At 48.9% G+C, this 15033-nt stretch overlaps 1 protein-coding gene across 3 annotated transcripts in view; it reads left to right on the top strand.

Annotated features, from left to right (window-relative positions):
• Nucleotides 1–7120, top strand: part of HPF1 (histone PARylation factor 1) — a 168541-nt gene extending 161421 nt beyond the window's left edge. For all 3 annotated transcript variants that reach the window (XM_085641821.1, XM_085641823.1, XM_085641822.1), the window contains one exon: nucleotides 6875–7120. In XM_085641821.1, coding sequence (XP_085497947.1) covers nucleotides 6875–7006 — 132 coding nt within the window. In that variant the 3' untranslated portion in view covers nucleotides 7007–7120. The remainder of the gene's footprint in view (nucleotides 1–6874) is intronic.
• Nucleotides 7121–15033: the final 7913 nt, after the last annotated feature.

Genomic DNA, 15033 nt, shown 5'->3' with positions numbered 1-15033 from the left:
TAATCGCTACTTTGTTGCGCTCGGACTACTGTTGGCAAAAGAATAGCCATTTGATTGCTGTCCACTTAAGGACGAACAATACAGGCGTGGATCCAATACGTTCGAGGCATGTGGGCTGCTGAATTCATATCTGTGCATAGATCGCCGCCTAGTGTTGGGTCCGGATGATTGCACATTGTTGTCCTGGAAGAGTCTTCGAAGTATCACGAGATAGGTGGCTCCTCCCCTGGACTACAGTGCGCATGGGCATCCCCTCCATCCTAAGATTTTTTTTTCCGCCATTGGGTTCGGATGTCCTAATCTTAGCTCTTTGAGTATTTAGGCCTTTACATTCGTCTGTATTGTTTTTGTTCGGCGCCAAGTATATTTGTCGAGGGCGTTCTCGAGTAGATCATCAATGATGGAACCAAAGACATCGAATAGCCCCTTTAAGCGTTGCCCTCTTTGCAACGCTAAGTATGCTCGCTTCGACGTGCACCCGGTGTGCAACAAGTGCCTCTCTCCAAACCACGACGAAGCCACCTGTATGGCGTGTTCCAGGTTTCGATCGAAGAAGACCCTTCGCATTCGTCGAGCAGCTCGGCTCGAGGCGCAGAAAGCGACGCCGAACCCGGACAACATCTTTGGGACAGAAGATGAGGAGGTCGTGGACCTTGAAGTTCGGGGGGAGCTCTCGGATCCGGCTTCGGAGCGAGAATCCGACTATGATGCCGAAGACGAGCGTATAGTAGACAAACAGGAAGATGGTGTCGTCGAAGAGGTAGGAGACGACGAGGAGGCCCTTGGGGCCGAGGAGGATGGCTCAGAAGATGAGCTAGGCCCACATGCCGGTACAGGGCCCAGAGAGGCACTCGATAAGGCTCAGGTCGAGGGATCGCCACAAGGCCTTAACCAAGATCATTCCTCTCGTTCTACAGCCCCGCATAAAGGCCCGGCTACGAACTACCCTAAAGAGCCATCGGTATCGAAAGCGCCATCGTTCGATCAAACGAAATCGAAACTGAAGGCACAGGCACCTACCTCGAAAGTGAAAGAGTCTCTCATCGGCAAAAAGGCCTCGAAGCCCTCGGAGCCGAACAAACAAAAGAAGGCCGTCGACGCACAGAGACTTCATGGGGACGTCGAGCCGAAGGCGGCGCCAACAACCAAGGTCAAGGTTGCCGACCCGAAAAAATGGGCGCCGAGGATCGTCGACACAAAAATACAGAGCGCCTCGCGACGGCCGACCCATCCCGGTCCTCGTGTCGAGAACACGGCGTCTGGTTCAGGGTTAGATGCCACGTCCAAAAGGGTATCGACGCAACGTGTCGACTCAACTACACCGTCTCCCTTCCTAAAGAAGAAGGTGTCGGAGTCGTTACTCCGCATCCACGACACTGCTTCCATGCTCGGCGCAAAGCACCCCCGCAGCCGAAGACTGTCAGCACAGTTCACATCGCGTCGACGCACATAAAATTCGGACTACCACCTGCGGTACGACCGAAGATGTTCGACGCAAAGAAGGGTCTCGAGCCGCAAAAAGGGGTCGACCCGAAGAAATCTGTCGAAGCACCAACAGGCATGCCAATGGGACAGAGCTGTCTAAGTACCTCAGGAAGATGAGGAGCCAAGGCAGTTTATCGATGCGGAGACTGGTAGACTGTCAATATATAAAAGAAAGATACTGCCAGAGAAATCAATGGAGCCATACAAAATTCCATTGAAGAAGAAGAGGACCACGTCACCAGTTCTAGTAGAACATGTTCAATATTATGACCAGGAGCCTCAGTCATTCTCACCCACACAATGTGATGTGGATGCAGGGGATGCTGGTGATGTTGAGGACACTTATCCTATGGACACTGACCCTGAAGATCAAAACCAACCTTGGGTGGACGATATTGGTACAGGGGACCCACATACTGCTCCAGACACACAGGCATATGTGGTAAAATCATCTCCTACTGAGGATACTGCTGCTTTCAATGCCTTGATTGAGAGAGCAGCTAAAAATCATGATGTACAGCTCTACACTGATCCTATTGAGGATGATTTTCTGATGGATACCTTCTCTACCTCCGAAAGATCTGTTAAGACTCTGCCCATGCTGAAGGGGGTCCTAAAACCGGCTAATGATATTTTTAAGGAGACCACAAGGGCAAGAGTGCTAAACACTAGGATTGACAAAAAATATAGGCCAGCTCCTGTGGACCCTACCTACATAAAAGGCCAGTTGCCTTTGGACTCGTTGGTGGTGTCCAATGCTCGGAAGAGAGCCAATTCACAGACAACGGGTGATGCTCCTCTCCCTGACAAGGAGTCTAAGGTCTTGGAAACTTCAGGAAAAAGAGTTGCTGCACAGGCAGCTAACATCTGGAGAATTGCCAACACTCAGGCACTTCTGGCTCGATACGACAGGGCGCATTATGATACCCTAGAGACACTGCTACAGCACCTCCCAGATCAGTTTAAAGAAGGAGCAGAGTCGCTTATTACAGAAGGAAAGCTCATAAGCAACGCTTCCATTAAGTGCGCTCTTGACGTAGCGGACACTGCAGCTAGGGCTATTAACACCAGCGTCATGTTAAGAAGGCATGCTTGGTTGAGAATCTCAGGATTCAAACCAGAGATACAGACAACGATACTCAATCAACCTGTCAACCCTGACTCCCTTTTTGGCCCCGAAGTTGACACCACCCTAGAAGAGATCAAAAAAGATACAGAGACTGCAAAGTCTATGGGGGCTCTGCAATCACAGCAGTTTAGGAGTGGGTCCTTTCGTCGCTCTACCAACAGAGGACCATCTAGAGGCCATAACTCCCAACAGCCGCATTACACTAAACCAGGTACACAGACTACCTATAATCAGAATAACAGAGGTGGATACCGTGGAAACAACGTCAAGGGCAGAGGCCGAGGAAACCGCTCCAGGTCCTCCGCCACCAACAAACAGTGACGCCTTGTCACTGCCCCCCCGACCACGTAACACCAGTCGGGGGGAGACTCCAAGAGTTCCTGCCGGTCTGGAAGTCCATCACTACAGACAGGTGGGTGAGAGACCTTGTCCAGTACGGTAAGTGTCTGGAGCTCACATCCACTCCACCAAACATACCACCAAGACACCGTCCTATGTCCGCAGAGTACTTGCACTTATTCCACCAGGAAGTTCTCAGTATGCTCCAAAAGGGAGCCATAGAACTCGTGCCAGCAGAAGAACAGGGATCAGGAGTGTACTAACTGTATTTTCTGATCCCAAAAAAGGACGGGTCTCTCAGACCCATACTGGATTTAAGACCTCTAAACCGTTACATTCTGTCAGAGCATTTTCATATGCTCACCTTGCAACAGGTGCTGCCGTTGCTCAAACAGGGAGACTTTCTCGCGACACTATATCTCAAAGATGCGTATTTCCATATACCCATACACCCGTCGCACAGAAAATATCTCAGGTTCACTGTTCTCAACCAACATTACCAGTTCAAAGTCCTCCCCTTCGGAGTAACAACGGCACCCAGAGTGTTCACCAAGTGCCTGGCAACAGTTGCGGCGCACTTAAGGAGACGGCACATATATGTCTATCCTTATCTGGACGACTGGCTTATCCAGGGAAGGTCGGCCCAGCAGTGTGCCAACCACGTAACCCACACCATTCACCTTCTTCACAGCCTTGGCTTCTCTCTGAATTATCCAAAGTCCCACCTTCAACCCACCCACGTACAGCAGTACCTAGGCGCGACCATAGACACTCTGGCAGCCAAGGCACAGCCCAATTCAGTAAGGATCAACAGCATGCAGTTGCTCATAACAAAGTTCAAACCTCAACACTCACTACCGGCACGAGTGTTTATGCAGTTGATAGGCATGATGGCCTCCTGCATCTTCATAGTCTCGCACGCGAGGTTACATATGCGCCCGCTTCAGGAGTGCTTGGCACGTCAGTGGAATCAGGCTCACGGCCAATTGAAGGACCTAGTGTTTGTGAGCGGTCGGGCATACAACTCTCTGCATTGGTGGAATCCACAAAACCTTTGCAAGGGCCGACCGTTCCGAGAGCCTGTCCCACAAATCATACTGACGGCGGACGCGTCTCTCCAGGGATGGGGAGCTCATGTACTCAATTACACAGTGCAGGGACTATGGACGACACAGCAAAGGAGGATGCACATCAACCTTCTGGAACTCATGGCAATCTTCCTTGCAATGAAGGCATTCAAAGTACACTTGTGCAACAAAGTCGTGTTGATCCGGACGGACAACATGACCGCCATGTACTACATACAAAAGCAGGGAGGGACACACTCCCCACAGTTGTCTCATCTGGCTCAGAGCATGTGGAAGTGGGCCATTCAGAGGAACATCTTCCTCATGGCGGAACACCTCCCGGGCAAGGACAACCAGATGGCGGATCTGCTCAGCAGACACAGCCACCAAATACACGAGTGGGAGATACATCCATCAGTACTCCAACCGTACTTCCAACGGTGGGGTCATCCAGAGATAGACCTATTCGCCACAAGGGAAAACGCAAAATGCCAAAACTTTGCCGCCAGGTTCCCACATCCACAGTCGCAGGGCAATGCAATATGGATCAACTGGTCAGGCAGATTTGCGTACGCTTTTCCCCCAGCACCATTAATACCGCTGGTGGCACGCAAACTGAGGCAACACTCAATGACGCTCATCCTGGTTGCTCCAAAGTGGGCACGCCAACCATGGTACACCACGTTTCTGGAACTCTCCGTGGTACCGCATCAACGACTACGGCTAACACCCACGCTTTTAACGCAGAGCCAGGGCGTGATTCAGCACCCAGATCCGCAACAGCTGAACCTGGCGATCTGGCTCCTGAGATCTTAGAATTTGGCTACCTAAACTTGCCTCCAGAATGTATGAATATCATCAAGGAGGCACGGAGACCCACTACCAGAGCCTGCTATGCGGCTAAGTGGAAAAGATTTGTCATTTATTGTAAAAATAATGACATCAATCCGCTGGATGCATCAACGCAAAACATTATCTGTTATCTATTACACTTACATCGATGCAATCTCGCATACAATTCCATCCGTATACATTTAACCGCACTGGCAGCTTACCTTCAGAACAGGCTGCACCTCTCACTGTTCAAAGTGCCTGCCATCAGAGCTTTCTTGGAGGGACTCAAACGTGTGATTCCTCCAAGAAACCCTCCTTCACCAGTCTGGAACCTAAATGTGGTCCTCACCAGACTGATGGGACCAACTTTTGAACCTCTACACTCTTGTGAGATTCAATTTCTAACATGGAAAGTAGCTTTCCTAGTTGCCATTACTTCCCTAAGAAGAGTTAGTGAACTTCAGGCACTAACCATTCAAGAGCCATTTATACAGGTTCATGCTAACAGGGTCGTACTACGCACCAACCCTACTTTCATGCCCAAGGTAATTTTGCAGTTCCATATGAACCAATCCATAGAACTACCAGTGTTTTATCCTAATCCTGAGAATGTAGCAGAGAGAATGCTCCACACACTAGATATCAAAAGAGCTCTCCTGTACTATATTGACAGAACACAACATTTCAGGAAAACAAAACAACTGTTTGTTGCCTTTTCCCCACAGTACAAAGGCAACCCCATTTCCAAAGCAGGAATAGCTAGGTGGATTGTTAATGTATACAGATTTGCTATGAAAAAGCTAAGCGCACACTAACAATTCCTCCAAGAGCCCACTCCACACGGAAGTTAGGGGCCTCCATGGCTTTCCTGGGAAATATTCCTTTAGAGGAGATATGTAGAGCAGCCACATGGTCCACTATACATACATTTACCAAGCACTACTGTGTAGATGTACACTCAAGACAGCAGGCAGCTGTAGGACATGCTGTTCTCAAAACTCTTTTTCAGACTGCTGCAGCTGGCACGGGAAGCCGCCGCTAAATGGAGGGACTGCTATATAATCTATGCACAGATATGAATTCAGCAGCCCACATGCCTCGAACCGAATATGCTACTTACCAGTATGCATCTGTTCTTGGCATGTAGGGCTGCTGACATTCATATCGCCCACCCTCCTCCCCGGCGCCTGTAGCAGCTGTAGCATTCAGTAATTACTAGTTAGCATGGTCATCATTCACTGTATTACTCTCCATCTATGCCACAATGGCGAAAAACAATCTAAGGATGGAGGGGATGCCCATGCGCACTGTAGTCCAGGGGAGGAGCCACCTATCTCGTGATACTTCGAAGACTCTTCCAGGACAACAATATGCAATCATCCGGACCCGACACTAGGCGGCCATCTATGCACAGATATGAATGTCAGCAGCCCTACATGCCAAGAACAGATGCATACTGGTAGGTAGCAAATTCGATATCTGAATGGGCAATGGTGGAAGAAAGACATATGAGATAGAGCTGGATAGATGAAAGGGCTGATGAAGACTGCATGATCTGGGCTGAAATGTTACAAGAAATGTTAGCCTCTACATTGTTTGATATCTACATTGAGAGATCATAGGGGAATCACTTGGCCCTGGAGGAAAGAAGTACTAGTAGGCGGGAGAAATAGGTTTGGACCCAGGACACTGGGGTACATCAGGGACTGGATGGAAATTAACCTGCATAGTGGTCGAGACATATGCCATGTAGATTCCATATGAATATCATACTGTCATCTGTGTAGACTGTTGTATGTGTATGTTAATCAAAGTCTCTTGTGGAAAAATGTAATTTATGCACCGGGTGGAAGGCTCAATATATATTGCTGGCATGCTATACACCCAACTGTTAGATTTGTTTTTGATCACATTAAAAAAAAGCACCAACATAAATGCTAGGTAATGATTTGATGCTTCATAGCACTTTTGTTGTAAAGTGGGTATTGTTACTAATGCAACTCTTTTTTCACGTTCACAGTATTTCCATAAGGTGGTGGGCCAGATGTTGCCTCTAGCCTACAACCTGTTGAAGAGGAACTTGTTTGCAGAGATCATAAGTGCCCATTTAGCCAACAGAACAAATGAAAATATTGATCAGCTGACAGCATGAGCCAAAGAGAACCAGATACCTTTTGTACTTTAGATGCAATGAAGATTATGATTATTTTTTGTTGTTAGTTTATGTAGTTTTCTAATAAAATAAATGCAAAAAATGCAATTAATATTAGGTTTGTCCTTATGGCTTATTAACTCTATTTTCTCAGTGAAAATAATTCAGTGAATAATCAAATGATTTTATTACTAATTCAAGCTACATCTGGATGGTTGCAATACCATGCTCCGTGGCTCCACTCTGACCCCGTTTATGGGCATCCTATACGCTGCAGCATACTGCATCTACTGTCTGAAGAAATGTGGCCACATCATCCCCATCCACATAGCGTTCCATTGGTTGCCCTTGCCAACCCACTCCATCTTCAAAATCAGCTGCATCCTCTACAAAACCATCACAACTACTACCACTGCCTAGCAGCTGTCTGGCAAGCTTACCATCTCTGTTGGCTCTAGGCACAACAGCAGCAAGGACACTATCAGACTAATGACAAAGAAGTACAAAAAATAAAAACAAGATCAGAGGCCTTCTCAGTGTATGCACCCAGGATCTGGAACAAATATCTGAACCCACAGCATACCTCCTTGAAGAATGCTACATCATGATGCAGTAACAGTCCACCTACACACCAAGAAACCTGCAATATCACCAATCTCATGTTAACAGTGTCTTTGCCTTGCGTCCTGTACAGCACTTCACTGCCTTTTGCGCCACGTAAATAACACATACATACAGCTGACAAGGAACGATTTGGTGAACACTGGCACCATGTTTAAAAGCATGTTTTACTCATTAAAAACAACAGTGTGCTTGTTATCCGAATGCTTGTTGTGCTCTAGATAAGCATGTAAATGTGCTAAAATACATTGAGTAACTTTTTTTTTGTGTGCAAAAAAATACTTCAAAAATACAAAACAAATACTATTGAAAAGTAGCCTTCTAATCGCAGATTTTTAGCAATCTTCTTCCGCACCAGTAGGTGGTGTATTTAGTTCCGCATGGTGTCATCCACGGCGAAGTGACTTGCTATATAGGCTCGACCACCAGTACGATCACCTCAGTTCCTCCTTTTCTGAGCGATCAGCACGGAGCTGAATAAGCTCCCCACAGTCCATTTCAGACTGAATATTTTCGACCTTTTGTCAAACTCAACCAGTGTACCTTTTTTCTCGATTTTTGGACTATGTCCTTGCAGAAACTGACTGGTTTCAAGCTGTGTAGTGCCCTCCACAGCCAGATGTCTTTGACGGACCTCCACCAGGTGTCTGTGGTGCCTGAAACTGGACCACAACTCCATGACCTGCACGGATTGCAGGACCATGAATCCAAAGGCCATCCTAAAGCGGAACATGAGGCTTCTGGCCGCTAACCACACCCTCCGCACGTTGCTTCAGGTCCCATTCGTGGGGGAGGCCTCTGGACTGCTCCCAGAGTCGCTTGTGTCCATCACAGTTTTGATCCTGGACTTCTTCAGGTAAGACCCACAAGAAGTCATCAAAGCGCTCTTTGACTTCTCTGCGTCTGTCCTGTTCATCGGATGACGCAGGGAACAATGCCACAAATCCAGCCCCCGCTCTTAGGTGGTTCCTTAGGAGAGTCGATATCTGACACCTGGTCTTCTCGCTTCCCCGTGTTTTCCAGAGCGACCCCTGTTCAATTTCATGAGTTTTGAGTCTCCTGTTTGGGCGGTCGAACCCCTCTGGAGCGCCTTTGGACCCCATGGATTCAGAAGGGACTCCGACTGGGTGTCTTCCGGCAGGTCTGCCATCGGCACCAGTCAAGCCCTCTGCATTCGTTGGTGGATCCAGATCAGCCCAAGCCGTGACTTCGCAACCTCCTCCGGGAACCAATGTGCTTATTGGAGCCTCATTTCCTCACTGTGTGGGATACAGTTGCTACCTATGGTCTTGGATGCAACACTTTACTGCATCTGTCCCTACAGCAATAGCCTGGGAAAGTTCCTGATCTGATGCGGATTGGATATGACCCACTCACTGACCAGAGCCATTGCTTCCACTGTGGCGCTCCAACGTTAGGTTATTGGGGCACGAGATGGCCGAGCAACAGCCACATTCCGACCCTTCCATGGCTATGGTACAGGCTATCAGCCACGTCTTCTTCCCCCCTAGTAACCACAGCCAGCAGGCAGCACAGTCCTTTCATGACCGTGAACATGCCTCCTACAAGCGTCTCGGAACCAGACCCCAGTCTAGGGACCACTCCTTTTGTGACCGTCGACATGTCTCCCACAAGCCTTACGGAACCAGATTCTGGTCCTGAATCCAGTACCCCCCCTGCCCCACCCCCTGAAGCTGCAACCTCAAAGCCTCTTTAGTTTGCCCTCCTACCATCATGGGCTCCCTGTTGATGGAAGGACTCTGCACCACCTACACTATTGGTGGGAAACGACTGCAGACAAATGGGTGCTTCAGATTGTCTAATGGGGCTATGACCTACTTTTCCAACAGAACATGCCACCGCCCAGTAATTGGCTGACAGAAAACCTCTTCTCCATTTTGCAACAGGTTGTACTAGCCCTTAAGCCCAAAGGAGCTTTCACGAGGGTGTTGGCATCAGAAGTAGGTTATGGTTGCTATTTCTGCTATTTTCTGGTGCAGAAAAAGGATGAAGACCTCCGTCCTATCCTAGACCTACGCCCTCAACAACTTCCTAAAAACAGAAAAAATTTAAAATGCTCACTTTGGCACTGGCACTTACTGCCCTCGAGCCCGAAGACTGGATGATAGTGCTGGACTTGCAGGATGCCTACTTCCATATCCTTGTCCTGCCCATAGACATTAACTGTGGTTCATGGTAGGCCAAGAGCATTTGCAGTTCTCTGTACTGCCCTTTGGGCTCACCAGCTCCCCTAGGTTCTTCACCGAAGTGATGGTGGTGGTTGTAGCACATCTGCAGAGGTCAGGGATTCCAATCTTCCCCTAACTTGACCACTGGCTGTTGAAGGAAGGTCGCTCCATGCAGTTGTCTCCTACCTTCAGACTAAGGCAGGCTTCCTGCATTCACAGGGTTCACCATCAGCTTTCCGAAGCCACACTTGATTTGCTCTCAGATGCTCCCTTCCATCTGAGCTATTCTAGATACAGTGCAGTTTCAGGTTTATCCTCGGAAACAGCGATTCCAGGATATTAGGGCTATGATTCCAATGTTTCAGCCTCTATCATGGATTTCGGTGAGACTGGCTCTGAGGCTGCCGGGTCTCATAGCCTCCTGCTAGTAAAACATGCCCATTGGCACATGCGGACTCTGCAGTGGGACCTGAAGTCCCAGTAGGCACAGCATCGGGGGAATCTCTCAAACTTGATCCAGATATCCATTTGGGAAACGTTGAAATCGGTGAACTCTGGTCTCTGGTGAAGTCTCACGGGCCATTTGCCAGAAGTATATTTTTAGGGGGGCATGACCCTGAGCTATGACCAAACATTAAAACTGTAGAGTATAGGTGCATTATTTCCCAAATACTTGTACTGAAAAAGGTACTGTCTGCTAGGTTTTAAAGTGCACAATACTTTTTAATGCTTTTTTTTTTTTTATACCCCGGTACATCGTTATACAAGAATATAGAGGCTAGAATATTAAAAGTTAGGTGCATATACAGAAATATAGATTTACTGCTCCTAGCTCCACATCTATTTACTATGAATATATGTGTATTGTGTAGGTGCGCGTATATGTGGAGTGTGGTATAGAAAATCTATAGTTACCTGATGATATTTTGGATTCAATATTCTGTCTTCCATGTTCTGTGCCATTGATATTCTGATTTCGATATTCAGGGTTCAAACTGGATAATTCTATGTGTAGGAATGCATGGATATTTTTTTAGGTACATATTAAAGCACACTTAATCAACTTTACACATTCCAAATTTAAATTCGATCAATTACATGGGATTTAAAGTAGAGTATAAAGTTGTAAAGGCAGCTGAATCGCAACTTTGTGCATTTTCTAAACTGTTCAAGCTATGTGAAATACAAAGCTCAAGTTATTTTTTGAAGAGGAAAAAAGCTGTTCTCAGTTTAGAGCCTACCCTCCAACACCGCTTACCTGAGGTGGTAGATGTTCAGCCTCCACACTCTGGAGGATCTCTACCTGGGACATTCTGCATCAGGCAATCACCTGGAAGGCCTGAAGAGAAACCTTACCTCAAGTAAGGTTAGGAAACATCATTGACGACATAAAATGCAGAGTTTCCTAATTATGCTTAGACATAAGATTATGGGCAAATAAAAGAACTGTTGGTAAGAAGGTGCTTGAAGATGGTGGCCAGATTACATTTTTATTTGGAACATGCAGTATACTTTTTCAGGGTTATGCACTGCGGTGTAAAGCGTGGTTTAAAGTATGACGATTTGAGTTAGCGTAGGTGCACAGATTGGGCAAAAACAATATTTTCCCCGTCTGCAAGGTCTATAGAAGTTCATTGATGATCTGAAAGAGACTACTAGCTGCAGATTCCTTAACGTAGAATTATCCCCAGGCGTGAGACTGTATCCGGAAAATCTTTGCCACAGCATCTCTGCACGCCAGTGGTGCTACCACGTGACCCTGCCCTGACATCCGCGGACGTGACGCTTCCCCGGGCCCCTCTTGGCGCAGGCGGCTGCCTCGTCGGGGGTCGAGCCAGCGCCTTTTCGGTGCTGTTCATTGGCCGCTTCAGCTCTGACCCCGACCCCTCTCCGATGCGGCACGTGGTGGTGGAGGTCGACCCAGCGCCGATGGTGGACACTTTGGTGCCGGTAGAGGACTCTCGGTGCCTGTGGTGGACTCCCCAGCGCCGTCCCGACGTCAGATCGTCGACTCTTCTCCGGATGTCCCTTCCTCTCCGGAGAGTTGTCATCTCCTTGTCTCCTCTTCACCGGAGACTGGGCACCTCATCGTGGCCTTTTCTCCGGCGGATTCCAGGGCGGGTTCTACGCTGTCTCCACGTCCACAGCCCCCAGACCCGCTCTTCCGTTCCCTGCAGCTGTCTGCCCCGCAGGCTTCTCCGCTCTCTCCAGAGACCCCTCAGGTTCCCTATTCGTCCGTAGGTTTCCCATCCTACAGGGGCTGGTCTTTTCTCCCTCCAGCGGGGCACGGGGACGGGCGTCTTAGTTTGCTGCCTTCGCCCACGGAGGAGTTGCTTTCCCCCCCACGACGCCCTACGGAGGCGAGTGTGGCCTTTGTCCGGGCCATTTCCACTGCCATTCTGCAGATGGGCAATCCAGTTGTCCCACTCCCTACGGACCACTTGTTAGAGGTTCTCCACCAGGGCTCTGGTGGAGGGGAGCCGCTTCTCCCATTTGAAGCGTCGCTCCATAACTCTCTTCTGGGGCGCCCTGCCACGGGGATCCGGTGCCTCAACTGTCCTGCTCCGCACGATCCAGTTTGCCTTTTTTCCCACCCCTCGGCCCAGGGCCTTGTCCTGCGGGCTGCTTTTCCTTCCTTGCCTTCAGTGGTGCTCCCGCCGCCACGGGAGGCTCGGTGGCTTGACTCCTGGGAGCGTAACATTTTCAACATTTTCGCCTCCACAAGCGCTGCCCTGCGTGCACTCAACACACTTTGTGTGTTGGCCAGGGCTACTTCCGATCTGTGGGATTCCGCGGAGTTCCTTTTGTCTCACACCTCCCAAGAGGGTGCCCGTGCTGATCTGCGGCACCATGTGTGGGATGGTCGGGAGTTAGCTACATTCATTCTCCGTTCGGCCTTGGACGTCTGATTCCCTCAGCCGTGCTATGGCGAGTTCTGTGGCCCTCCGCCGCCATGCTTGGCTGCGGGATGGCGTCGTTCCAGAGAATGTTCGGGAGCGTCTTGTGGATTTACCTTTTGAAGGAACTCTGTTGTTTCACACCCACGCGGACTCCACTATTCAGAGACTCCTTGCGGGGCTCCATCCCCCTCCCTCTCCGTAAGCTCGGCCCTCCGGCGCTTTCTGGGAGGCGTTATCCCTCCTTTCTCTTAGGGGCCTTAGGTTTCGGTTGGCTCGTTGTGTGCGGGTTTGAATGCCTTCAGGGTCTTTCCGTTGGCCCCTCTCTTCTTTTGGCTGCTGGTTCAGCCCTTCAGCTTGTGGTGTGTGTTTTTTGCTGTTAAGTGCTGCTGTATAGGTCCTCAGGTTGGACCCTTTGTGTCTTTTTTGGCTAATTTGTAAGCTGTCTGTGGTGTTTTCCACAGGTCTTTTCGGTTCTTGGTCTCTGCTGCGGGTTTCCCTAAGAGGTGTTTACCTGTTTTTGTTCAGGGACGATTTATACCCTAGGTGGGGTATTTGTTGGCTATTGTATAGCCCTGTCTTAAGCTAGGCGGGCGTGGATACCTTCTCAGGTTCCTCGTGTTTTCCTGGCATCCCAGTATACCGCTTGGTGCAATCTTTTATGTTTCTATCCTTCTTCTATGAGGTTCCTTCCCTCTTCGCCTCTGGATCATCGGACCGACCTTTGTCATGATGAATCACCGTGCGAAGCTGCGTTCAATGCTCGCCGGTAACACTGTGGGAGGTACAATTGTTTGTTGGTGATCTTTTAAATTTGAAAAAGAACTATTGATGGACAGAATGCAGAACAATGTCATACATTCACCCCAGTACAGAGATCTGGGCCTAAATCCATTGTTTTTTTGCTCACCATGCCATTCCAGTTTGGACCCAGCCATATGCAAATCAGTCTTGAACCTGTGCCCAATGGGAACAGTCCAGCCCGAACTGCCAGGCCAGGTCCTCCCTGGACTGGAAACAAGCATCCTAGGACCGGTTTCGGGGTTTCACCCCTCTTCAGCCAGGATAGCTTGAGTCCAGTGGCATGGAGAGCACGGAACTCGCGTCTGAGCATACCCGTCCCACTCGGGGTGACTAATGCAAAAAGAACTGTTGATGGACATGCTCAGACGGGAGTCCCTTGCTCACTTTGCCACTGGATTCAAGCAAGCCTGGCTGAAGACGGCTGAAATGCCAGAAACCGGTCCTAGGAAGCTTGTTTCCGGTCCAGGGAAGGCATGGCTTGGCAGTTCCGGCTGGAATGTTCCCATGAGGCACAGGGTCAGACTGATTTGCATATGGCCATGCCTGAACGGGGGTGGCAGAGTGGGCTAAAGAACGGTGATGGATCAAACCCAGATCTGTTGACTGGGTGTGAGTGTTTGATTTGTTCTGATGCTCCGTCCATCACCACCCCCTTTTGTACCGATCTTTTAAATTTGGACAGAACTGCATTTTAATACTCATATATTTTAACTTCTGGATGTGAGGCGATCTGTGGCACTGATAAGCACTCTGCACTTTATCTTAAGCCTGGGGGGGAACACTACTTCCGCTAGGTTAGCGGTCTAGTGTTCTTCCCAAACCTATTTATTTGACGCGCCCGCGCAGCGCTGAATCACCGTGCGAAGCTGCGTTCAATGCTCGCCGGTAACACTGTCGGAGGTACAATTGTTTGTTGGTGATCTTTTAAATTTGGACAAAACTGCATTTTAATACTCATATATTTTAACTTCTGGATGTGAGGCGATCTGTGGCACTGATGAGCACTCTGCACTTTATCTTAAGCCCGGGGAGGGACACTACTTCCGCTACGTTAGCGGTCTACTGTGCTTCCCAAACCTATTTATTCTACATGCTGACGCGCGCCGCTGAGGCGCCCAAGGCAAGCCCGTCTGCGCCTGTCCGCGCTCTGGCTGGACACAGGGCCCGTCCCCCCCTGCTAGTTACACTATCAAAATAATTCAGTACACTAGTAGGGAACTACATATGATTAATCAGGCTGACAACTGGTACACAAAGGACCCAATCTAATGTCAGGATAATTATCCAGTGATATTCTAAGACATTGTACAGACTTGTCACTTGTCTCTTCCGACACTGTTAAATCGACCAATTGTTGGCCTGAGCACTGGGCAATAAGTAGGTGGCAGAAACGAAGATTCGCTGAAATGTATGTTATTTAATGCCAGATCCCTGGTGAAACATTCTATGGAATGTGCTCTTCTACTAGAAGAACACAATGTTAAATTGGCACTGATTACGGAGTCATGGCTAGATG

Source organism: Triturus cristatus, chromosome 2_2 (assembly GCF_964204655.1).
Source record: "Triturus cristatus chromosome 2_2, aTriCri1.1, whole genome shotgun sequence".
In the NCBI taxonomy this organism is placed as follows: domain Eukaryota; kingdom Metazoa; phylum Chordata; class Amphibia; order Caudata; family Salamandridae; genus Triturus; species Triturus cristatus.
This window is presented reverse-complemented; position numbering and strand designations above follow the sequence as displayed.